The sequence below is a fragment of the Paramormyrops kingsleyae genome, chromosome 5 (genome assembly GCF_048594095.1).
Source record: "Paramormyrops kingsleyae isolate MSU_618 chromosome 5, PKINGS_0.4, whole genome shotgun sequence".
Classification (NCBI taxonomy): Eukaryota; Metazoa; Chordata; class Actinopteri; order Osteoglossiformes; family Mormyridae; genus Paramormyrops; species Paramormyrops kingsleyae.
In genome coordinates this window covers 15,992,206-16,017,106 of record NC_132801.1, presented here as the reverse complement: position 1 = coordinate 16,017,106, position 24,901 = coordinate 15,992,206, and the positions used below count along the sequence as shown (strand labels likewise).

The following is a 24,901-nucleotide window of genomic DNA, read 5'->3' as shown; positions in this document are numbered from 1 at the left end:
GACATGTTTTATAAAGTCTGGGGAAGAACAAAGCTTTATGTGTTTTAAACCAAGAAGAGGGCTTGGTCTTAAACTTGTATACAAGTGTCATACTCTTTTACCCCCAATCCTCCTCTTACCATAGTATTTATGCCTTTATTTATTTATTAGTTTTTATTTTTTAACCTATAATTATTATTTTTTTATATATATCATGTAATTTTTCAGTCTCACTCTCCTTTTTCACTTGCAGTTTTACAACATACTTGTAAACATTACTCATATGTAAAATAAAGTCATAGTTAAAAGGCAATGTCTCTCTCTCTCTAATGTGTGAAAGTGTGTGAGGTTGGTTTTTCTTCACTGCCCACATTTTATGTTGTACGTCAACATAAACGTTGCGACGTTACGTTAAAGCTGTTCATCGTACGGAAGTAAATGGAGAAATATATATTAATTTTGCTTAATAAAATTTAGTTTAATAGAGTTCGTTTTAACTTTGAAGTAATTACAGTGGAAGATATCAGGTTATTAAATGCATGTGAAAAATGAATTATTCACATTGACATTAATATGAAAATGAGCCACTGTATGAATGCGTAAACATAATCCTGAGTAAGTGCAATTTACGCAGCGTAACACTGCCCGAACGCGTCCCCCCATTGATTATCTATCAGGAGTCAGAGGCCGTCATGCTTACTGATATTATTTCAACTTTTACCAGCCACAACATCAACTAAGTCGTGGCAGAACTGAAAAATGTTGGCCGCTCAGCCCGACGCCCGCTAACGCGAGTGGCCCCTCTATGGGAAAAGAAGTAGGAAGCACCGGTTTACCTGAAAGTTAAAGACCTGCACGGACAGAGGCATCCCCTCCTTTCTGTGTCTGAGAGACGGAGCTCGCGAACGCGATCACATCCGGGGCACGGCAGTTCACGTAGGCGGCGCGTCCCCGTGACACTGCGGAGTCGGCGCGTGCTCAGGTATAGCCCAGGTATTCCGTTTGGAGGAAAAGTAATGTTTAAGTAAAATTATATGTGACAGCGAGCTTGTGAAACATACGTAAGGCAAATATAACAGCTCGAATTGATTAAATAAAGTTAAACAGATTAACGTCTTGTTATAACACTCATTTCACGCTTGTAGTTATTTAACAATTTCAGCTAGGCCTAACTTGCCCTGATATTAAAAAAAAAAAAATCAGTAGCTTATTTCCAGTATTGTTATAATACCGTATTGGTCACCAAATGTGATTTTTTTTATAACAGCTAATTAAATAAAGAAACCATTCCACATAAACAATTACCAAGCCGGTAATACGAAATCTAATCGAATAAATTGATATTTACATTTTTAATAGTTATCGGTATGCCTTCATATTTTGCATATAGAGGAACCTTTTGAAATATTTATTGATCTTTTGTATGCTATACCTTCGCTAAAATGCTAAATAATTTAACTGGCATTTTACCGCTCCAAAGTTAGCCTACATACTTGAAATAAAAACTTCCCATATAAGCAGATCAACTTGTGGTCTAAGCAAAGGTGTGATTCGTCTCAACCTACCAATCGAATCATAGGCAGGGAGAAAGAAAGACCGATGAGACAATATGACGACTGAAAAACTCACACTTAATCTCTTTCTACTAACTGGGTAAAAGGTCATTTGCATCTAGTCTCATGTGATTTCAGAAAAAAAAATATTATATGATTTACTGTAGTCTAAAAAATAGCAATTTAAAATGTTTGGTTTTCATAGAGCTGTAGAACTAAACTATTAAAAAGCGCATATGTATTTGAAAATGAGTGTATCACCTGTATAGTAACCTCCACAAAAAAACGGTAAACAGAAATCTGAGGCTGGTTTAAACATTAAATTAGAGCTTAAGATGTGATAAAAGGCTCCATCTTCTAATCACTGGTGCACAGATAGGAACCTAAAGAATTATAGGTGAGTCCTCGCGAAACTGTAATCTTGATCAGTACAGAGAATGCAAGGATGATTGAGTAGTAGTCCGCCTTTCACATAGAAAACATGCTTGTATTGTTAGTTATCAATATAAGATCCAACGACGTACGTACTGTAGCATTTAGCACATATGACACGGATTATTATAGAAGTATGATGTACATAAAATTTGAGTTTTAATTTGGGAGCTTGTTGTGTATTGTGTACAAAAATAAGAGAATATATATGTATCCTACATATCAGTCATTTTTTAATTCACATCCTCTGTTGACGTAGTATTTTGCAGTTCTGGATTCTAAGACGATATGTAAGATGTAATTTTTTTAGCTATAAAATTCATTGCGCGAGATGCTTGTGCAGTCGCTGCCAGTTGGATAAACCCAATGAAATAAAGCCAAAAGAGTAAATATTTATATATTAAATTATTCTGTTGCCATCAATTGAAGTCAAATGATGCCATTGCTGCTTGAATGGTGGTGGAACATTGCCTCCCAGTGACCACGAACAACTTTCATTCTGATAAAATTATTAATAAATTAATAAAATCTCATTATCATCATTACATGTAAACCAACACTATTAATACAGTCAATATTTAGATTTTATGATGCATTCCTTTCACCTCATATTGCATTATTCATTCATGGATTTATCTTGCTAATTCAATTATTAAAAAAAAAAAATCGGTTTTAAAAAATTAGCAGTATGTTCACACAAATTGCGTTTTAAACAGACGTCTAAAATCATCTTTTTTGATCATCCATGAAGTTTAGCCGGTTTGACGTGATTCTTGGGAAGCTCTTACACTGCGGGAACGATAGGGGGCACTCATTTTCAAAGCACGCGCTTCTCCCCAGCCACCACTAGCACGGGGTTGATTGTCTAAATTTCAGAGTTTGTGGAGTTGCAGAAAGGAGAATCGCGATCATTCGCACATAATACCCTAGAAACCATCGCGGTTCCCACTTTAAACTGCATTGCAGAAAGAAATACCGCAGTGAGCAGAATGATCACGGGGAATGAAAGCAGTCGCTCGCGGTGATTCGTGTGTGTGGATCTACAACCAAAAGTCAAGACTGAACAAAAGGAAAGAAGAAGGATGGAGTTGGTGGCTCGCTGAGTGAACTTTAATCGTTGACGCCGTTTGCGATTTCATTCTCTTCGGTCACACAGGCTGCGATGCGTCTGACGGCTGCTATTTATAGGTTTTCTGCATAGCGACATTAGTCTCACTGGAGAAGATTTTAATGTAAGGTGACCATGCACCAGTCTCTTGGTAAGTGATAAGGTAGATCTGTTGTCTGCTGATTTATTTTATTCAGCTGTAAAACGGGGTCTCCTGCTTCCTCTCTCTAAAGTGGGTGATGTGTCACTGTTAGGATCTCGGTGATAACAAATCTGCCGTGCGACAAACTCCCTGGCTTATCTACAGATGGGGAGACTTGTGGAAATGAAAAGGATCCGATAGTGAAACACTGCCATATTGATTTTAAGTATCTTGCGTTGGTAACAAGGCTTCATTTAGAGATCTTGTGGATAATGTGTGAAACGCGCTTTGAGATTTTGCGCTTACCGCTCCTCCAGGCTTGGGTAGATAGATCGTTAACATTACGATACTGATGTTTTTCCTTAATTTATTCAGTGCGTATTTGCAGCGACTTCCCAGCTGTTTAAGATGGCAGTTGCCGGTCAAGGGGAAATTCCACTTGGGAGTTTCCAGTATTTTGTCAAAACGTGTGTCCAGAATTTTTTTCGTACGTGTTTTGATATTGTTTTATAGCAACGGGTTGTTTTTGTAGCCTAAACACTGGTTTGTCTTTTTGATTAGGGAGCAGTAGGCTGGCAATGGTGATATCCCACGTTAATTTAAGCGCAGTCTAATCTTGATTGGCTGTTCGCCAGGAGGATTCAGCAGTGCTTGTCTAAAGAGTGGCGTGTACCCAAAAGTTTTCTGTTCAAAACAGTGTCCACTGTACACGCCGGAATGAAATTAATCTGAATAGATGGTGACTACTGACACATCTAAACTGAAATCATAATTTAAGTTTCAGGCTACCAGAAATACCATCTATTGCTGGTTTGTATATCATAGCTAAACTGAAAATAGAAAACAGGAAATCGCTTACATATTATAGGTTCCCTATTAAGAAATTATGGTGAAATGCAGTAAATACACAGAGTAAAAATGAGAGCTAGTATCTAGTTTATTGTATTATTATCATCGAGATCCAATGCAAAGATAACTGTAGCATCTTGTTTTGCTGAATAGAAAATAGCTTTTTGGGGTGGGTGGCTCAGTGGGCTTAGCCTCTGGGCCTGTGATCAGAAGGTTACCAGTCTGAGCCTCAGCACAATAGTCACACGTCCCAGGGCCCTTGAGTAAGACCCATAACCCCCAGCTCCAGGGGTGCCGCCACCCCCACACTCTCACCTGGATGTGTGTCAGTGTGTTTCATGGAGAGCAGGATGGGAGAATTTCCCCATGAGGATAAAGTATTGTATTATTCTATTCTATTATGTTCTGCCAGATATAATGTATTTTGATGATGTCTCTGAATAATAGATTTCTGTAATGGAAAAAAAAATTACATGAAATTATGAAACTTTATTGACCCCCCCTGGGGAAATTCTGTTTTCACCTCCCCCATCTTGCTCTCCATGACACAAAAAGCACATATATATGTAGGTGAGCGCGAGCTTGGCAGCGACGGGCAGCCACCTGCAGCAGTGCCCATGGAGCCGGGGACTAAGGTCCCTGCTCAGGGGCTCACAGACGACAGTATTCTGCCAAGGCCGGGCTCAAACTGGCAACCTTCTGATCGCGGGCACAAAGGCTTAGCCCACCGAGCCGAACGCCGCCCTCAGCCACATGCTGCTAAAGATGGAGTCATTCTTCAGGATTGACAAACAGAATTTGGCTTGACCTGCTGATTGAATGATGTAATGAGTAAGTAATTTCTGGCTGTGTTGCACGTCTTCACAGGGTCCCGCGTGGTTTGATGAGGATGGACGGCACTGAGGAGTGCCAGGCAGGCCCTGGTGGTTGAGGCGTTTCCTGGAAGGATGCTGTTCTCCCGCGTTGGTGTCAGCAAGCTCTGCTTCCTGCTCTCCCTGGCCTTCTGCGCCTTCCTCCTGCTCCTGATCCCTGGCCTGCAGCTGCCCCTCCGCCATGTGGAGATCCCCAAGCCTCGGCCTCACTCCCAGTCCCCCGCCGGCGATGCGGGGCGACCCGGCCAGCTGCTGGGCCTCGCCACGGGACTCCACCTGAACATCAGGGCCTCGGCGGCGGGGGACACCGGCGCTACGCCACCAAGCAGAACCCTGCGCTCCGGGGAGGCTGATTCCAGCAGCTCAGCTGTGGGCTCTGGTGGTACCTTTGCCAGAAACGGACAGAACAGTCTTCAGGCTCTGGATGGGGATGCTCGCCGAGCGGGTCCAGTTCGGTCCCATCTCAGGGATCAGCTGCAGCTGGGTGACATTTTTATTGCTGTGAAAACTACCAAGAAATACCACAAATCCCGGCTGGACCTGCTCTTCCAGACCTGGGTCTCCAAAGCAAAGGAGCAGGTGGGTAATCGGGAATGGACCTCATTGTCATTAACAGCGCCATTTGCAATGCCATTGTGTTCCCCCAGCCTGTACTGAGAGCCGTTCCGGCCTCAGCAATACCAGTCATGACTCCATCAGCCCTGTGAGTGACAACTGAAGGGAAAAAACGTATTTTGCATAAACACAAAACGACTTTTATTACCCAGTAAAGCAAACAATCCGAGTGGCGCATTGCTGAACATGATTCAGTCATTTTTGGAATACAAAGTCAATGCAGTAACTGCACTGTAAATGCTCATTTGTGAAATTCTCTTAACATCTGCTAAGTCGATACCGTAATGGATACTTGCGCCAACCAAGACTGAAATGTGGTCTTTGTGCCCCCCCCCCCCCCCCCCCCCCCGTGGTCGGCAATAGCCATTTCGGGGAAGACGGCTCACTTGCTAGGTTGCTTCAATCAAATGCACGGTTTGCCGTGGCTTATAAGTGCATCACAGCGGAGAACTTGGAGGCCGTTCTGGTAGCTTCCTTACCCGAGGGCTTCACTAAATCAGTGCTGGCACAGTTCCTGTGTGAGGATGGAGAGAAGCTTGGAAAAATGTTTGGCTTCATTATGCAACTCAGCTCTTCAAAAATGCTTTGCACTATTACAGAATAATGCACATTAGGAATTTTAAAAAATTTAATCAGCCACATTTTTATCATCCACGTGTGTGTGAATTTAATTATGCAGTGTATTTTAATGTTTGCTTAAATATTTGGATTTTATTGACAGTTTAATGTTGACAGGTAATATACAGGTAGGCCCTTCAGCACGCTGAAACTGCAGGATAGACTTAAAATAACTCAAAAGCGCGCAGTTTGAACCCGTGGCGTGCTTGTGTTCCGTCGACGCGGCTGTCACTCGGCTCGGCTCATGTCTGCAACGTGAACACCAGGTCTCTGGCAGTGTGGACCCCCCCTCCACCCCCTTGGGTGGCATGTGCACGTGTGTTTATAAAAGGCTAATGGAAGCTTCCGGCCCAGTCTGCTTTTGCCAGGAGTTTTAACTGGCGCACAAAAGTGGAAATGCCAGGTGAGGTGGTTGGCAAGTCAGTGAAGTGATCCCAAGCATAGGGGAAACTGGGGCCCCCTGTTGTCCGGTGGGGGCCGGTGCTCACCGCCTGTCTCTTCGCTCCTTTAATGTTCCCAGTGTTGTGCCTCCTGTGCCCTGTCACCATTCAGGTTTGATTGGCCAGCACTTCTAGAAGTTGTTGGACCGTGGCATGAACTTGTCATCAGCAGTAGCTGTACATAAAACATTGAGCTTCTGTGCACGTATTAACTTTTCCCCTTTGCTGAATAACCAACTGTTCCAATAACGGAAACAAACATTGTTCCAGCTTAAGTCACCAAACTGGTTCTAGTGAGGCACCTCAAAATACTATGTAGGTATTAAAAAAAACTGAATTCCAAGTGGAGTTTCCTGCCTCAGATCCTTGAACGGGTCACATGGGTGCGGCCTTTCATGCTTCTTAAACCCCACACCCAAACCTGCGCGAAGGACCTGCATTTGCAGTACAAGTCAGTCTTGTAAAGAACTCAGTCAGACAGTTCAAATTTGCATCTGTAAAAAAAAATGTAAAGGGTATTACACTGTGATGGTGGGTGCTCCCTGCAGTTAAAAGATACCAGACCGGTTTAAAAAAAATATGAAAGGCCTCACAGCTTGAGAGGGAATGAAAGGATCATTGTTCGCATTGAGCTGAATGATTTCCTCGTGCAGAATATACACAGTAATAAATACCAGCTGTTTGTCAAGATGTGTTGAAAAATTATAGGAATTTGGCAGGGTGGCAGTGCGAGGTGAACGTAAGGCAGGAGGGATTTTAGGTGAAGTGGAGCTCATTGCATGAGAGTACAGCCTGGCTCTTGGACTTTGAACGTTTTCCTAAACGTCTGTAAAGTTTGCAGTGAAATGCCTCCAAACTCTGGTAACCTCCCAAGACGCGCCGTCGTGTCCTCGGTGCTCCTCGGTGCTCCTCGGTGCTCCTCGGTGCTCGGTTACCGTACCAAAAGTCAGCGTTCGTCCTACACCCCCCGACGTCGGGCCTGTGTTTGATCCGGGAGCTCGGCTCTGCCAAAATGCCTGCGGCTGCCTGCCTTCCGTCTTGAATGGTTGCCATTTGTTCACCGCGTGTGCGGGAGGACAACGGGAAACTGTTTCCCCAGCGATATGAGCAGCGCATGCCTGTTTTGAATTATGGATTTAGCCAAATTTTGCCATTATTTTTAAGAAATTAAATTTATGCAACCACCCCCTTTGGAACGGTAGGGTGTCCCGGCTCTGCTGTGGTTCTGAAATGACAATCTCGGCTGGGCCCACGACACACACATGCTGCCATTCAGGGACAAAGAGCACATTGTTGCACATGGGTCCATAAGCATTATTTGAGTGGACTGCTCCCGCTATTGGTAGAAAAGCTAACACACAGGCCTGCCTTCCGTTCTTCTCTCTTTCAGACGTTTATATTCACAGATGGAGAAGACGGGGAGCTTAGGAGGAAAGCAGGTAATCCATCCTGAAAATGCATCTGCGGCAGTTCAAGACATGGAAATTAGATTGTTTTTTTTTTTTGCTCAGAAAATCTCAGACATGTATCTTCTTGCCATTTCCTATAATGCCCCCCCCCCCAACCGAATTCTTAAAATCTTAAAACCAAAAGATGGACACACTCTTAAAGCCCCTGTCTTCCCGCTGTCACAGGGGACAACGTTATAAACACCAACTGCTCCGCTGCACACACCCGACAGGCGCTGTGCTGCAAGATGTCCGTGGAGTACGACAAGTTCATCGAATCGCAGAAAAAGTTGAGTGGTCCTTTCCTTTGGTGGGGTGGGGGGTGGGGTGGGGGGTGCTGGAGAACAGGGGACTGGAAAAGTCTGCTTGCCCCAGTACACCCTTGTAGAAGCCTTGAGTATCCATTTTTACATTCATACACAAGGGCTGTCTGTTACGGAGTGGCTAGCAGATGCCTTGACTTCATACACTGTTTAATTTGTTTATAGATGTGTTGTTGAGCAGAAGTTTTACATCTTAAGTGCGGTTCTGACCATAACTGGGCCCTTCTGAATTTGAAAAGCCTTTGGGTCTTCGCTCCGTGGCGTAACCTTTCCCTCATTATGTGACGCTGCCGCAGGTGGTTCTGTCACGTGGACGACGACAACTACGTGATCCTTCCCAGCCTTCTGCGGTTGCTCCAGGCCTATTCCCACACGCAGGACGTCTACCTGGGCCGGCCCAGCCTGGACCATCCCATCGAGGCGGCCGAGCGGGTTAAGAGCGACGGATCAGTGAGTGGCACGCGACCCTGCCCTCTGTTCCTGTCTGTGGCGGCCACATGACTCGCGGCACCATCTTCCTTGTTTGCACTTGCAGGTGTCTGTAAAATTCTGGTTTGCGACCGGAGGGGCTGGATTCTGTATCAGTAGGGGGTTGGCGCTGAAGATGAGTCCTTGGGCTAGGTGAGGGTGCCCCCTTTCACTCACAGATTCACAGCAGCACATGAAGCCATTACTGAATCCTAAGTTCTTCAGTCTTGAGCACAAAGAAACCTTCTAAAATGCAAGACTACTCCAATGCCCTCTTCTCTCTGTCCCAGCCTGGGAAACTTCATCAGCACAGCAGAGAAGATTCGTCTCCCCGATGACTGCACCATCGGCTACATCATCGAGGCGCTTCTGGAGGTCTCCATGACTCACACGTGGCTCTTCCACTCCCACCTGGAGAACCTGCAGAGGCTGCCTGCCAACTCAGTGCTCAGACAGGTAAGAAACGCAGGGAAACGCCCTAGGATGCATCCACTAGGCCTCGTTTCGACTCTTCATATAAAAGCATGTTTATGATCAAAGTAAAATTAGCTACGTATTTAAATGTGTCTATTTTACTTCATACATGCACAAGCAACACTGAAAGTAGAGGGCGTGATATTAGTCTTAAACACTGCTTTGCATAAATGTTGCCTTTACAGGGATTAAACACTAAAACTTGTTTTTAGATAGTTATGGACCATATTTATCAAGTTTGATCTCTTCTGATTGTGGTCAAAGCTACTTTTTAAACATACACCTATCAGAGAGGAACTGATTTAAATAATTCTGTAGAATAATTAGTTGTAGAGTTGTTTCAATTACTCGATTAAATTAAGTAATTATTAACAAGCATCGATTTAAAATTTTCCTTCTCAATTACTCGGCAAAATGGCAGAAGGAAGACGGTGAATAACGGATGGGGGTTCAAATAAAAAACAAAAGCGACGTTTGTGCTTAAGTACATCACATTAAAAGTGAATGAAAATGCAGTCATGTCAAAAGAATTCCTGCTACAGTGAAGGTTATCCCAGTCGCATAGCCACCTCATTTGAAATAATATATATGTAAAATAATTTATGCTAATTATTTTTTTGTTGCCATATTGTGTGTTAGGCATGAACGATACTAGAAGTTGTTCACATTGCGATACTGGAAGTTTCTGCAATATTTGGGAGTTGAAAATGAACTATATAGCAAAATATAAGTTATCTGGTAAAAGAGTCTGTCAAACAAGTCGGTGGCGTTGCCGTGACAGCAGACACACAGCAGCGCTGACAAAACACTTCTCAATATCATCTCTATGGAATACAAAATATTTCCATACAAACACCACCCAGTCTATGAGTAAGTCCAACAACAAGGACAAGAATGATTATGATTAGCTCGGAGGACACATGCAGAGCTCATGCAGCAGTAGTAACCTTTAGACTGATTTTTAAAAAATAATATGTACTAGATAATGTTGAAAAGGAGCCATTATTAAAATTGCAAAGCTTGCCAAGTTTCGTTTCCTATGACCGAGTAAAAATGTTTTAGGGCAGGAAATTGATGGTTTGAACCCAGCAGACTGTCTTGTTCCTTGCGATGTGACAATTGCGTGTGCATGAAATGCCATGTGGATATTAACATAGCACTTCGTGCAAGCCTGTAAAATGAGGGCAGCACGGTGGTGTGGTGTGCAGTGTGCAGTGCTGTCACTGTACACCACCGCTTTGTGTGTGTGGAGTTTGTATGCTCGCCCTATGTGTGCGTGACTTTTCAGCAAATCCTCCAGTTTCCCTCCACTGTCCAGAAAGTACCTAAATTAACTGTATGTGTGACTGAGTGTGCACCAATTGCAAAATATATTATAAACGATTACTCAAATTGTCAGGTTAATCGGTAGATTACTTGATTAGTGATATAATCGATAATGAAACCCAAATTGGTTTTTGACAAAAAATAAAGGTAGACCATTGGAGTAGCTAATTGTTGACGATGAGTGGTATGAAAATACAGCAAAGGAAGACCAGCTCTCGCTTCAAGCTGGACTTCCTTTGCTTGTTTTAGCTGAGGTGTGAAAGCTAGTGGCTATTCGAGATTCAGCTGAGGCTGAGTGTTAAATGAGCTCATAGATCGGTAACCTCTCTCACCCAGTGAATAATGACGCTTGTGTTAGCTGGGGGGAAAATACAGTTTTGGGGAAATTGTTGTATCAAGGGTAGGCCTGCTGACAAGATGTTATTTTTTTATTTATATTTTGGCAAATATCATAGACTTGCACAATAAGGGAAGAAGGCTCCACACTGTTAAGTGTTTTCACTTAGCCTGGAAAACACCCAGAAAGTCAGCACTAGGGATCTTTGTCCTTCCTGTAGAATAGAAAGGACAAACAGATTTTTGGGAGCATTAGCCATAAATGTCCAAAACAGATGCTTCATGTTCACCATGCCAGAAAATTCACTATGAACAAAGATATTTAATAAATTCACTGACTTATCCTTGAGAAAACTAGTATTAAATGGAAACTGCATTCAACAGACTGTGTGAAGCAATTACATTTTAGCAAGTGCGACTGGAGATAAGCATGCTTACCCATCATCCCCTGGGGTGGACTGTGACTTGCAACCAAAAGCTGAAGGAATTTGTGCTGGATATAGCAAGGTCTGCTGTGGAATTTGTTGACACAGAAATGAGTCCAGAACATTTTCTGCAAAAAGGTCATAATTCACTTCTGATGAAACACATAACAGAAACAATCAGTCAGCTTACATACTGACCTAAAATATGTCAACAATCAACCACAAGGCATGTGTTGTGTGGAAGAATTTGGAAATTTGGAGTTCATTATGTCTGCAATCAATGTGACTGCTGTAGGAGAAAAGGGGGAGGGGCTGTTCAGCACTAGAATCATGGGGAAATGGCTTTGGTCTGCAGGTGACCCTCAGCTATGGCGGGTACGAGAACCGGAGGAATGTGGTCAGCATCGGTGGGGGCTTCTCCCTGGCAGAGGACCCGTCACGGTGAGCTGCCGTCACGGCCCCCCCAGGCAACAAGTGCATCTACAGATCTGGCCTTTTCCACGGCCCTGCTTTCAGTGGTCAAACTGGCATTTGTTCCTGTGTCAGGAACTTGCCCTCAATGTGTTCCTCTCTTCCCTCTCCAGGTTTAAAACAGTCCATTGTCTCCTCTACCCAGACACCAATTGGTGTCCCAGTAAAAAGCGGCCCTGACCTCCGTGAAGTGTGCCAGTCTGGGTGCTTTGAGCTGCACTCTTGTCTTCTGTAATTTGCTCTTGACTGAGCGCTCCCTCCTTCCAGCTCTTTCCAGGAGGATCTGTGTGCCCGCCGCCTGGGTCCGTTGTCTCGGCCTGAAAGGGTGTCGCACTTGCCTGTGCTTTAATTGCAAATTCAGCTGTTTGCAGCTGCAGCCAAAACACAGCAACAGGGAAAGTGGATGAGTGATAGAACTATTTATTTATGCTGAACTTGTCCGTGGTTCAATATTTCAAAACCATATAGAATAATACAAGGTTTTTAAGCTTAAAGGTTAAGGCAGAGGAAAATGTCTGGTCTCTTGTCTTAAGAATAAAAATATCTTATTGACTAAGTTAAGAATACTTGGTCTATATAATATGCAGCCCTCTGAAGTCTTGTGATTGTTATTGTTCTGCTTTTAATATTGTTCTATTAGACAGGCTGTTGTGTTAAATATACAAAGGATATACTGGACTGTCTTACCTGATCAGTATTTTTTGTCTAGCTATCACATTTAAGATAAATTAAGGAACAGAATGCTGAAATCAGAAATTTCTGTTTGTAATTTACAATTTGCACGCTATTCACTTCCATGAACTGCAAGCTTTTGTCATGTTTTAAACGTGCAATGTATTATTTTTTTTTTGTTGAGATTTTCACTTTGACCTTGAACATTCCTGCAGCACAAACCCAAAGGTACGCATTTCACTGCAGGCCAGTGAAACTGAGGATTGCACCTCTGATTTTTTTCTATTTTATCCCATTTTATTACTCTTTCTGTTGTACATCTTTTGCATTTAATAAAGTGTAGCAGAATGCCAGGTGCGCTCCTTCATATGGTCTCTTCATCAAATTGATATCATGCACTCAGCGGCCACTTTATTACGGACACCTAGCTAGTTCTGGGCACGACCCAACCTTTCCCCCAGAAGCACTTTCAGAGTAGATGAGTTGTGTGTTTAGAAAATCCTTTGTTCTGAGCTGTTTTCACTTCTGGTCTCTGGTCTTCCTATTAGTTTAAATGCATTTGGATTTGAAGTTCTTCTGCATACACCATAGAAAAGGTAAATTTCACAAAAAAAAAAAATCTAACCTAAAACCATCCAAAAGCATTGAAAGAAATAGAAATATCAGTAAATAATTTGCTCCAAATTTGGAGTCACTTAGACTATTTGTAAGAATAAAACAAAATACAAATAAGTTCAGATATGATATTTTATTGATCCCTGGGGGAGATTCTCCACCATGGTCTAAAGCAGGGGTGGCCAATCTTATCCACAACGGGCCGGTGTGTACGCGGGTTTTCGCTGCAACTGCCTAATTAGATTACTAATTAGAGGACTGATTGGCTGAAGAGTTGTCACACCTGGGTTTGAACAGCTGACCTACAGGTTATCCCAAAAACCTGCATACACACCGGCCCTTTGTGGATAAGACTGGCCACCCCTTGTCTAAAGATTGGCTGAAACCCTTAGTGACTCAGCTACCACTGAATGAGTCTTATGAAATTGGTATGAACACACACAAGTAGGAGAAACCAAAGATGTACAGTGCTAGCATTACACATTACACATTTTCTGCATGTTTGACACTGATGATGCAATAATGACAATGAAAGCATCCCACCTGTACACAAGTTAATTTTATATTTAAATTCATGCATAAACTACACTTATATTTCAGAATTATTTTTTAGCCCTTTAATTCCACTATTTATTTGCACCAATCAGGAAAATGCACCTTAACCTCTCTGTACTGCAGTGCAATGACAAAGCTTAACAAGTGGCCAGGAGCACATGTTTTCACGTGTGGTAATTCTTTAGGGTGGTGGTGGTGGCTTAATGGTTAGGGAAGCGCACTTGTAATTGAAAGATTGCTGGTTCAAATCCCTGCCCAGCAAGGTACTGGCCCCAAGCATTGCTTCCCAGGGGCTGAATTAGCTGCCCCCTAATTCATGGGTTAAATGCAGAGGATGCATTTTGTTGTTGTGCACTGTGTACTGTGGTGTAGCACACTGATCACTAAATTCTGATGTTAGACTTTACCTTAAATACTGAAAATTTTTTCATTGAACAAAACTGTACCTTTGGTGAGCTGTTAAAACAATGTCTAAATAGTTTAACACAGCTAAAATAACCTGTGTATACAATAAATTCAATACATAGACCTACATAGATTGCACTTAAAGACCAAGTTGGACCAATGTCAAAATTTCCTTCAAAATTCAAAACATGCTGCTTTAAAGTTGTACCACCAGATGGCACTATAACCCAAGAGTGAAGATGATAACGTCAGAGAAGCTCTTTGATTTTTTTTCCCCCAAGAGTTAAAAATTACAATACAAACAACAGTACACACTACAGATCAAGGACATAAGGTGAAGGTAAGAGAACAAAAAACAACACAAAGAAAAAAATATATAAAATATATAAAATCCGACAATCTCCCATTCGAGCTACCACAATACCACATCTCGGAACAAACATGGCTGCCTCCATGAACACGTTGCTTTGTGTTGTTGCTTTATATTTTAGCAGATTTGGAGTTTTCCAAATGGAGATTTTTCCGAGAGACAAACAAGAAACACGAACTAGTCAAACCACATTAAAAGCGTTATAAAATATTTTAGTACATTCATAGCGATATTCTTTTTTCGAACGGCAAACGAACCAAGTCGCCATTACGTCACAGGGGCAACTCGGACAACAAATCTTGTCCGACTTCAGAGGCGTGTTTCCGATGGGAAGTGACGTTTTTCGTGGTGTTTGGTGACGTTTTCATCCGAGTTCCGACTTGGAGAGAAATAGTCGAATGCACCATTATTGTACCCATTTCTGCGTACTAAGCGAGCGTTTACGTTCTAGAACTTTCCTTGACAACACTGGCGTACACGTAAACTATTGGCCGCTTCTGAAAATATAAGCAAGTTTAACGGAGGAACCATCTACTTCGGGAAAAATTCAGATACAACATGGAGCGTAATAACGCATGGAATATTTTTAATGAGCTGCGGCTGGGCGGACCGCTTTGTGATGTGGTCATTGAAGTCAACGGTGTAAAATTCACCGCCCACAAAATTATCCTGTGCGGCTGCAGCCCCTATTTCCGGTGAGCTGCTACGACCCATACATTCTAACGATGCCAAAACAGAAAGATTTTTTTCTATGATAATAGAAATTTTCTTAAAGGCATAGTTCTGTTTTACTATTTTAGTACATGGTTAATAAGAAATATTTGTAAGCTGCAGTTACAGTTAAGTGTACCATCTTAACTTTCTGCTTACATTTATTCAGCTGATAACGATACAATGGTACCTCAGTTCTCTAACTCATTAGAACTCGAATTTCTTAAAAGTCGAACCAGAACTCGATCTGAATCTCAGAAGTCAACCTAAACGCCGACCTAAGATATCTTGTACACGCGGGGAAATTAGTCACGCAGCATGTCTCTCAGCGGAAACAAAGGGTAATGCTTCAGTCTCAGCCTGGCATTAGCTGTGATAGCATCCTGCATGTTTACACTAGCTGAATACATATATTTAGACAGTAAAAATACATTTAGATAATGACAGACAGTAACAGTAATTATTATTATATAATAAAATAAATTTAAAAATAAAGATTTCTTATTATTTTAATATTAATAATAAACCATTAATACATTTTAATTATAATAACATTGTTGTGCCAAGCTGGACGGAACAGAGACAAAGACGCAGATGTCAGTGTATCGGGGAATACGGGGTTTAATTACAGGTAAGGCAGGCAAAACGCAGATGGACAATACAATGAGCTGACTAGGGAAACAAACTGAAACGCGGACGAAATACAGAGGACTAATGACAACAACCAGAAACAGCTGATCACATGGGGATTCCACGCGGGGTTAACGAGGGGGCGTGGCACACGGAAGGATCGGTCGATCGGGCAGGACACATTGTTGTTGTTTTTTTACTTTACACATTGTTTTGATACATTTATTTTCTTACTTTACAAATTACTGTTTTGATAAATGTGCTTAGATGTGTTTAGTACAGTATATGGTCTTCTTGTTTTATCCGGTTCATTTTGTGTTTAAATGCTAAAAAAAAAAAACATAATTAGATGTAATTTTTTGGGCCAGGAACCAATTAATTGATTTTCCATTATTTATTATGGGGAAAAGTCAATTACAACTCGAACTTTTTAGGATTCGATCCCGAGTTCTGGATGGATTAAATTCGAGTTCTGAGGTACCCATAGCTGTAAAGTCTCCCGTTTTTTCCCGGGAAACTAACGTATTTTACCCCTCTTTCCCGTCGTCCTCCCGTATTAGTATTTTCCCGTAAATCTCCCGTATTATAATTAAAAAAAAATTCCTCTGCCTCTCCAAACTGAACTGTCAGTAGCCTCGCGAGGACTGCCACCTGCAGTAGTCTGCAGGTCATTTACAACATTAACCAGGTCATAAAAGCGGAGGTTAAAATGGCAATGCTGTGTGCAAAAAACAAAGTTACTTTCACCTTCTGTGACGACTTCAACAAGGATACAAAGTCTGCAACAAATATGTATAATAAGTCATTAGTGAATGCCAGAGAGCCACATGAGTGAACATGAGAAATTAAAAGAAAATGTGTAATGAAAATAAAATGTAAATGACAAGTGGTTATTTTAGATTTCTTGTACACCTGTCTTAAAATGTAAGGGATACTGGAGCTTGGTTGGGGTGGTGGGGTGGCTTGCGGTGGGTGCCAGAAAATTTCCCTTATTTTCAAATCCAAAACTTGACAGGTATGGGTACCACTGTATTAGTTTTGAGCCTTGATTTGGATAATCTCTGTCGCTGGCGAAAACCCAAATTAACTTTGGATCCTAAGGACCAAAATGACGTAACCCAGGTGTTTTCAGCCTGGGGGTCTGTACTGCAATTTCAGTTGGTCCAGAGAAACGTGTAGTAAATTTACAACAATATCTTCTGTATTCTTAATCAGGGCTCTCTTCGCAAGTGGCTGGAGTGACACTGGAAGGCATGAGTTCAGCATCCCAGATGTTCCCTCAGAGATAATGAAGCTAGTCATTGACTACGCGTACACACACTCTGTGCCCGTCACAGTCGAGAATGTGGAAAGCCTGTTGGTGGCTGCTGACCAGTTTGACATCGTGGGCATGATGCAATGCTGCAGCAAGTTCCTGGAGAGCCACCTCTGTCTAGAGAACTGCACTGGCATTTTCAATTTTTCCGGCATCAACTGGTGCCCCGAGTTGCGCCAGTCCTCTTTCAGCTTTATCCTGCACAACTTCAAGGAGGTCGCCACCGTCTCCCAGGAGTTTCTGGAGCTCACGCTTCCTCAGCTCTGTGACATCATTGAGAAGGACGAGCTCAATGTTAGTCAGGAGGATGTTGTCTTTGACGCCATCCTTCACTGGATCAGGCATGAACCTGCCAGTAGAAATGCCCACATTTCTGTGCTTCTGTCCAAGGTGACCATAATCATGCAATGTTCCCATTAACATGTGACATGACAATGGAATACTAATTCAATATTCAACTCTCCAGCTGAAGTCTGCAGTGCTTATTACTTTTGCTGGAGACTAAGCCTCCATTCCCATATCACATGTGACTACAACCTAGGCTTCCAAGTATTACAACTGGCAATGCAAACAAAAGAATGGGAAACTCTTAAATTTAACGAGTGTTTGCACACATACGTGAGACTTTCAAAGTAAATGGTTTCAGTTGGAGCATTACGAAAGATTATGGAAATGAAACACTAAAATTTGGACTTGGCTGTTGTATCCCTTTTGTTTGCAGTTACCCATTCCCAGGTATTTACAAATGGGAATTCTCTCTGCCTTGTTTCCTGTGTAGGTGCGCATGGGTCGCATGAGTGCAGATTACTTCATGTACACTCTGAAGAACAATGACCTGCTGAAGGACAGGGTGGAGTATAACCCCCTGTTTATCAGCACCTTGAAGGCCATGTATAACCTCAACATGAATGGACCCTCACCTTCTGACTTCGATAACCTGCTGACCCGCCCACGCCTGCCTTCTGCCATCTTGCTGGCCATCAGTGGCTGGAGTCGCGGCAGCCCGACCAATGCGATCGAGGCCTACGACACCCGGGCTGACCGTTGGGTGAATGTGACGCGGGGGGAGGAGAGACCCCGGCCCTATCATGGTGCTGCATACCTAGATGGATTCGTGTACTGCATCGGCGGGTTTGATGGTGTGGTCTGTTTCAATAGTGTGGACAAGTTCAACCCCGTCACTCGGAAATGGCAGGAGGTGGCCCCAATGCACAGCCGTCGCTGTTATGTGAGTGTGGCTGTGCTGGGCGGCTTCATTTACGCCATGGGTGGCTTTGATGGCCACATGCGCCACAACACAGTTGAGCGGTACCACCCGGAAGCCAATCAATGGACGCAGATCTCACCCATGACCGAGCAGAGGAGTGACGCCAGTGCCACCGCTCTGCATGGCAAGGTTGGTTAGTGGGGGGCATCCAGATGTGTTGACCCATTTTTTCCTATTGGACTGGATTATTGAAACAGTTTGATTTCTCCTATATTGTACACTATAATTGCTAAGTTCGCTATACTAAAGCATTCTGATGAAATTACCCTGTAGTCATTATGGGGCTGCATTATGGGGCTCTCTCCTAGTCCAAGATAGATGAACTGGTGTTCCTAGCACATAACACATCATTCTATGTTTGCATTGTAATGAAATTAAACTGTTAATCATAGTCTGTCCCCTGCCTTAAACCTTGTGCTTCTTGGGTTAGGTTCCAGGTCCACCATGTCCCAGTACTGGGTAAATGCTCTTGTAAGATGAATGAATTCGACATGCGTTAGCAAAACGTGTAGTACCTCTTTGTAGATATACATCACCTATCATATAAAGCATAAGAGTCTTCACATGTACTCTAATTTTCATAGGTGTACATATGTGGAGGCTTCAATGGAGTTGAGAGCCTCTTTACCGCTGAGTGCTACAACCCACTCACCGATCAGTGGGACACAATTGCTCCGATGACAAATCGCAGAAGTGGCATCGGAATCGTGGCATATAATGAACAAATCTATGCGGTGAGTGACTCCTTTGTTGTACCTTCAGAATTAGTGGTTTATAAACCTGGTTCCTTAGGCCTAAAATTCATTAGGCAGATAGTGCATGATTTTGGGGAACTTGATGTTTCACCACGTCTTTGGCATCTGAGTGATTCCTTTGGCTTCTCCCAGGTGGGCGGTTTTGACGGGTCCAATCGCCTGCGCAGCATGGAGGCCTATAACCCTTTAACGAACAGATGGCGTGACGTAGCTGCCATGTTCAACCCGCGCAGCAACTTCGGCATCGAGGTGGTTGATGGCCTGCTGTTTGCGGTGGGCGGCTTCAATGGATTCACCACCACTACTAACGCGGAATACTACGATAAGAATGCTGACAGCTGGTGCAGCATCCGGGAAATGAGCGTTGGCCGCAGCGGCCTCAGCTGTTGTGTTGTGCCGGCGCTCCCCAGCATCACGCAGTACGCTGCCCCTCGTGAGTCCCTGTAGCAGTAAGACCGCCCACCTCAAACAGCTTATCCTTAAAAGTAGGCCTCCAAATTTGAGCTATAACATTTGATTAAATAAAATTGCAGGGTTTTAAGTTTTGTATATAGTATATTGACTGTGTTCCTTGTCCCTTGTTTATTTTTATCAATAAAAAATGTTTTGTAAAAAAAGGCTGTGTGTATTGTGACAGTATTCAATAAATCGCCATTTAAAGGAATATGTATTGAATATCCTCTGATTACGTATTTTCGGAGCGCGCCCGAACGCTGTGATTCACTGGGAGACTTGCAGTGATGCTAATTTGCAATACATGTCAGACGGGGCATTCGTTGATAACTTCAATGAAAGGACTAGGGAAACGTACTTGAACGCGGACTGAAATACACAAGACTAATTGGAAATAACAAGAAACAGCTGATGACATCGGGATTTCACACAAGGTTAACGAGGGGGGCGTGGCACACAGGAGGATTGGACGATCGGGCGTGACAATACATACCTATATACACTCACCTAAAAGATTATTAGGAACACCTGTTCAATTTCTCATTAATGCAATTATCTAATCAACCAATCACATGGCAGTTGCTTCAATGCATTTAGGGGTGTGGTCCTGGTCAAGACAACCTCCTGAACTCCAAACTGAATGTCAGAATGGGAAAGAAAGGTGATTTAAGAAATTTTGAGCGTGGCATGGTTGTTAGTGCCAGAAGGGCCGGTCTGAGTATTTCACAATCTGCTCAGTTACTGGGATTTTCACGCACAACCATTTCTAGGGTTTACAAAGAATGGTGTGCAAAGGGAAAAACATCCAGTATGTGGCAGTCCTGTGGGTGAAAATGCCTTGTTGATGCTAGAGGTCAGAGGAGAATGGGCTGACTGATTCAAGCTGATAGAAGAGCAACTTTGACTGAAATAACCACTCGTTACAACCGAGGTATGCAGCAAAGCATTTGTGAAGCCACAATACGCACAACCTTGAGGCGGCTGGGCTACAACAGCAGAAGACCCCACCGGGTACCACTCATCTCCACTACAAATAGGAAAAAGAGGCTACAATTTGCACGAGCTCACCAAAATTGGACAGTTGAAGACTGGAAAAATGTTGCCTGGTCTGATGAGTCTCGATTTCTGTTGAAACATTCAAATGGTAGAGTCAGAATTTGGCGTAAACAGAATGAGAACATGGATCCATCATGCCTTGTTACCACTGTGCAGGCTGGTGGTGGTGGTGTAATGGTGTGGGGGATGTTTTCTTGGCACACTTTAGGCCCCTTAGTGCCAATTGGGCATGGTTTAAATGCCACGGCCTACCTGAGCATTGTTTCTGACCATGTCCATCCCTTTATGACCACCATGTACCCATCCTCTGATGGCTACTTCCAGCAGGATAATGCACCATGTCACAAAGCTCGAATCATTTCAAATTGGTTTCTTGAACATGACAATGAGTTCACTGTACTACAATGGCCCCCACAGTCACCAGATCTCAACCCAATAGAGCATCTTTGGGATGTGGTGGAACGGGAGCTTCGTGCCCTGGATGTGCATCCCACAAATCTCCATCAACTGCAAGATGCTATCCTATCAATATGGGCCAACATTTCTAAAGAATGCTTTCAGCACCTTGTTGAATCAATGCCACGTAGAATTAAGGCAGTTCTGAAGGCGAAAGGGGGTCAAACACCGTATTAGTATGGTGTTCGTAATAATCCTTTAGGTGAGTGTATGTTAGCGTATCATTTATTTATAATTCCGTTAATACATGAGCACTTATCGACCAGCTTGTTGTAACCTTACTGTGCTAGATAAGAGATCTCAAAAGTCTTTCCTGTTTTTTGTTTATTACAGTTTCACTCATACATTATCACCTGTCTAATACAGAGAAAACACATAGCGGGAACAGTACACTTTTTATTGCAATATACAGTACACTACTATGTAAACATTCATCAATATACTAAAAATGCTATAAATGGTGCATAGGTGACATTAAAACAGTACAGCTGGGTTGTCAACTTTGGTCAGCTGGCTGCCGTGAGATTTTTTATTCGAGGCATGTCTGTGCACTCATTTCCATGTATGTAAGCATTTTGTTACATTGTAAATAGTCTGTAGGGTTTGCAAACTTCTACAGCGCTTTTGATGTAGCTAATATTAGGTTTATAATGGAATAATATACATTTTCCATAAGATTTCTTCCATGAGTGTCACGCCAGATGCATGAGAGTTGGTAACCCTACTGATACTGTATGCATATATCGGTAAGGGGCGGCTCCTTGCTTATCGGCTAATTCGCTTAACGATCTACGGTAGTTGTAGGAATGGAACTTAGTCTGTAAGTGAGGAGTGTCTGTGCTATGCATTACTAGTTTTGTAATGGTACATGTCATGTACCTGTCATGCCCTGCCTGTCTGGTCCTCCCGTGTGCCACGCCCCCCTCACTACCTCACGTGGAATCACCGGTAACACTTTATAATACTGTTCCGTAGTTAACAGGTAAATATGCAGGAAGTAAGAGGCAACAAAGGAGTAGTGCTTCATTAACACTTAAATTAGTACTATTAACTACTAAGGAGTTATGCTTAATTACTCAATAGGTAATAGTGAACTAATTATTATAGTAGTTCGCTATTACTTCATTAGGAACTATTGAGTATTGCTGGTCTCATTGGGAATTATGTACTAACTATGGATTATTTCTAATAACTACTAGTTCATTACTCATCAAATGAACAGTGCTTTTTTTTGGACTAACAGGAACTTACAGGCTACTGTTCTCAATGGTTTTTGCCATTTTTTTTCTTTTTGGAATAACAGGCTTGTTTCTTCCTACTTGTTTGTATGACATACAACTTATTCTACAAAATATTACTGCCTAAAATATGTATACAGTACCTACATTTTAATTATTTACCTCACTTCAGTCCGTGTGCCAGTGTTCTTCAAACTGTGCTTTGAAGTCCAACTGAAGGGATGGTCAATCAGAGACTCGTGTTTTGCCACATGATGTGCTCCACCACATATTGTTGATCTTTAAATAAGGAATGGTCTTACTAATGACCTAAATAAAACTAATTGTAACTCATTAGTAATTAATGTGGCGTTACTGACTTCTTCCATAGGAGTTACTAAAGAACAAGAACAGTATTATAAAGTGAAACACACTGTAACTCATTAGTAATGAATGTGGTGTTACTGAGTAAGCTTCTACTTCTTTCACTTAAACATTTACTGAGTTCTTTTTAAGGGGTTAATAAGAACAATGAATGTTAACATTGTTTAAGTGAAACAAATAAGCTTTCATGTAATACTTCATGACACAACAGCATAAGTTCATTTTAAACATTTAATGTGAAGCACGTTAGTCAATATACAGTCAATATACAGGTAGATGGTATAACCTGCTTGGCATTGCTGCCTGTCGCACCTCCTCCGGTGCCCATGGGTCAGCTGCAGGGTCTTCAGCTAGGAACCACCATTCACCAACGTTTCGCTCCTTTAATCGCTAGAACGTCTCCTGGTGGCGGAGCAGTGACAGGGACGTCTCCCTGTCACCCCCTGCAGCTGTTATTGGGGTTCTTTGTTCTTTCCCCAGCTCCTGTCCTTTCTCCTCAACCAGAGCCAAAAGCTGCCTTTCTCTGCCTCTTCTGCCAGATCTTTGGTGGCCTTTCTTAAGTTTCTTCCAGTCACCCCTGCGTCCCTCAGGAGGCGTATGGTTGACAGCCCCACATACCCTCGGCATCCAACCTCCACTGGGTAGATGGTGGTCTTCCAGCCGCCCTCCCTGCACTCCTCAGCCAGCTCGGAGTACTTGGCCTTCTTGCGCTCGAAGGCGGCTTCAATCTCCCCTTCAGAAGGGACGGTCAGCTCAACGAGGTGCACCGATCTTGCTTTGGTGGACCACACCACAATATCAGGGCGGAGAGATGTAGTTGTTATCTCCGTGGGGAACCTCAGCTGTTTGTTGAGGTCAACCCTCATGTTCCACTCCTGGTCGGGGGAAAAAGGCCTCGACAACTCTCTTGGCCTGATGTAACTCTGTCCCCCCCCTTCCGTGACGAAGCTGATGCAGTCCTCTGATAGTGGTGGTCCTGTGCTGCCCTGTCGACGCCCCTCCAGCACCTCAGCCAATTTCCTCAGGACTTGGTCGTGGCGCCACCTATAGCGCCCCTGAGAGAGTGCGATCTTGCAGCCTGACAAGATGTGTTGGAGACTTGCGTTGGGCGCGTTGCAGAGTGCGCAACTTTCCTCATTCCCAAACCACTGGTTGAGGTTACGAGGACAGGGAAGCGTGTCGTAAGTTGCTCGAATCAGGAAGCTAATCCTTGCCTGTGGGATCCTCCACAGATCCGACCAACTGATGTTCCGGCTGACGACTCCCTCCCAAGTCGTCCAGCCTCCTTGTCGGCCCTGCGACATGGCCTTGATCTTATAGCGCTCTTCCTCTGTCCTCGACACCTCTGCCACCACCATCTCCTTCCTCTCCTTGCGGTTAGCCTTGGACCAGAACCGTGGCGCTTCTCCCCATCCTAGCCCTGCTCTTCCGACCTGGACTCTGCCCATGATCTCCTGGTGTTGCAGCCTGCTGACGGCTTGGTCAACCTCCGCTTGGGCATTCCACTTCCGGCCAGTGGAAACCATGGCGTTGGCATTCCTCACTGACTGGTCGGTGGATTCCCTTAGCTCGAGCACCAGCCTGGACTTTTCTTGCTTGAAAAGTGGATGTGTATTAACATCACAACTTAATTTTTTAAATCAAATTACTTTACATTGATTACACATCCACCCCATTAAAACTATTTACACAGGGTATTGCTTTCTGATGTCATGTAACAAACGTCCAAGTGGTCCATCCTTGTGCTTTTGGCCCAGCCAGCAGGTCCACTCAATCGGTCTTTGTCCGCTGACGTCACACTCGCTATAGCCGCAGTGTATTGTGGGTCAAATCGCCATTTTGGTTTTATACAACGCAAGAGCGAGCATTTGCGTCCTTTATTATCTTTGGTAAGATGGGATACTCACTCGTGCAGTGTGAAAGGCTGTCATACTAAATCACATGGTAGAAATAGCAGAAAGGTGGACCAGAACATGAGATTTTTTCGGTTTCCCACTTGGAAAAGAGGATATGGACTGCAGAAAGACCGCATTTTCAGCCCCATTAATATATTTCACGCGGATGGAGGGGGGAGCGAAGAGGCGTCGCGTGGCCTGGGTTGCAGCGGTGAGACTGAAGATCACTTTCAATGCGATATCTCCCTTCATGCGTGTTTGCTCTC

General features: G+C 43.2%; 2 protein-coding genes across 5 annotated transcripts; both read left to right on the top strand.

The window, feature by feature from the left end:
* Nucleotides 1–871: 871 nt before the first annotated feature.
* Nucleotides 872–12,904, top strand: rfng (RFNG O-fucosylpeptide 3-beta-N-acetylglucosaminyltransferase). 2 transcript variants are annotated; one of them, XM_023790683.2, is made up of 9 exons: nucleotides 872–961; nucleotides 4,931–5,514; nucleotides 7,999–8,047; nucleotides 8,243–8,345; nucleotides 8,676–8,829; nucleotides 8,915–9,000; nucleotides 9,138–9,303; nucleotides 11,764–11,849; nucleotides 11,993–12,904. In XM_023790683.2, exons 2-9 carry the CDS (start codon nucleotides 5,011–5,013, stop codon nucleotides 12,057–12,059), a joined length of 1,215 nt encoding a protein of 404 aa, XP_023646451.1. In that variant the 5' UTR covers nucleotides 872–961; nucleotides 4,931–5,010; the 3' UTR covers nucleotides 12,060–12,904. The 2 variants fall into 2 exon arrangements, with proteins under 2 accessions (XP_023646451.1, XP_023646450.1); XM_023790682.2 differs by lacking the exon at nucleotides 872–961 and adding an exon at nucleotides 2,772–3,223.
* Nucleotides 12,905–14,411: 1,507 nt separating this feature from the next.
* On the top strand, nucleotides 14,412–19,791 carry LOC111832913 (kelch-like protein 10). Of its 3 annotated transcripts, none has more exons than XM_023790689.2 (5): nucleotides 14,412–14,466; nucleotides 17,053–17,542; nucleotides 17,931–18,548; nucleotides 19,004–19,153; nucleotides 19,307–19,791. In XM_023790689.2, exons 2-5 carry the CDS (start codon nucleotides 17,126–17,128, stop codon nucleotides 19,619–19,621), a joined length of 1,500 nt encoding a protein of 499 aa, XP_023646457.1. In that variant the 5' UTR covers nucleotides 14,412–14,466; nucleotides 17,053–17,125; the 3' UTR covers nucleotides 19,622–19,791. The 3 variants fall into 3 exon arrangements, with proteins under 3 accessions (XP_023646457.1, XP_023646456.1, XP_072568921.1); XM_023790688.2 differs by lacking the exon at nucleotides 14,412–14,466 and adding an exon at nucleotides 14,821–15,191; XM_072712820.1 differs by lacking the exon at nucleotides 14,412–14,466 and adding an exon at nucleotides 15,750–15,838.
* The last annotated feature ends 5,110 nt before the right edge of the window (nucleotides 19,792–24,901 follow it).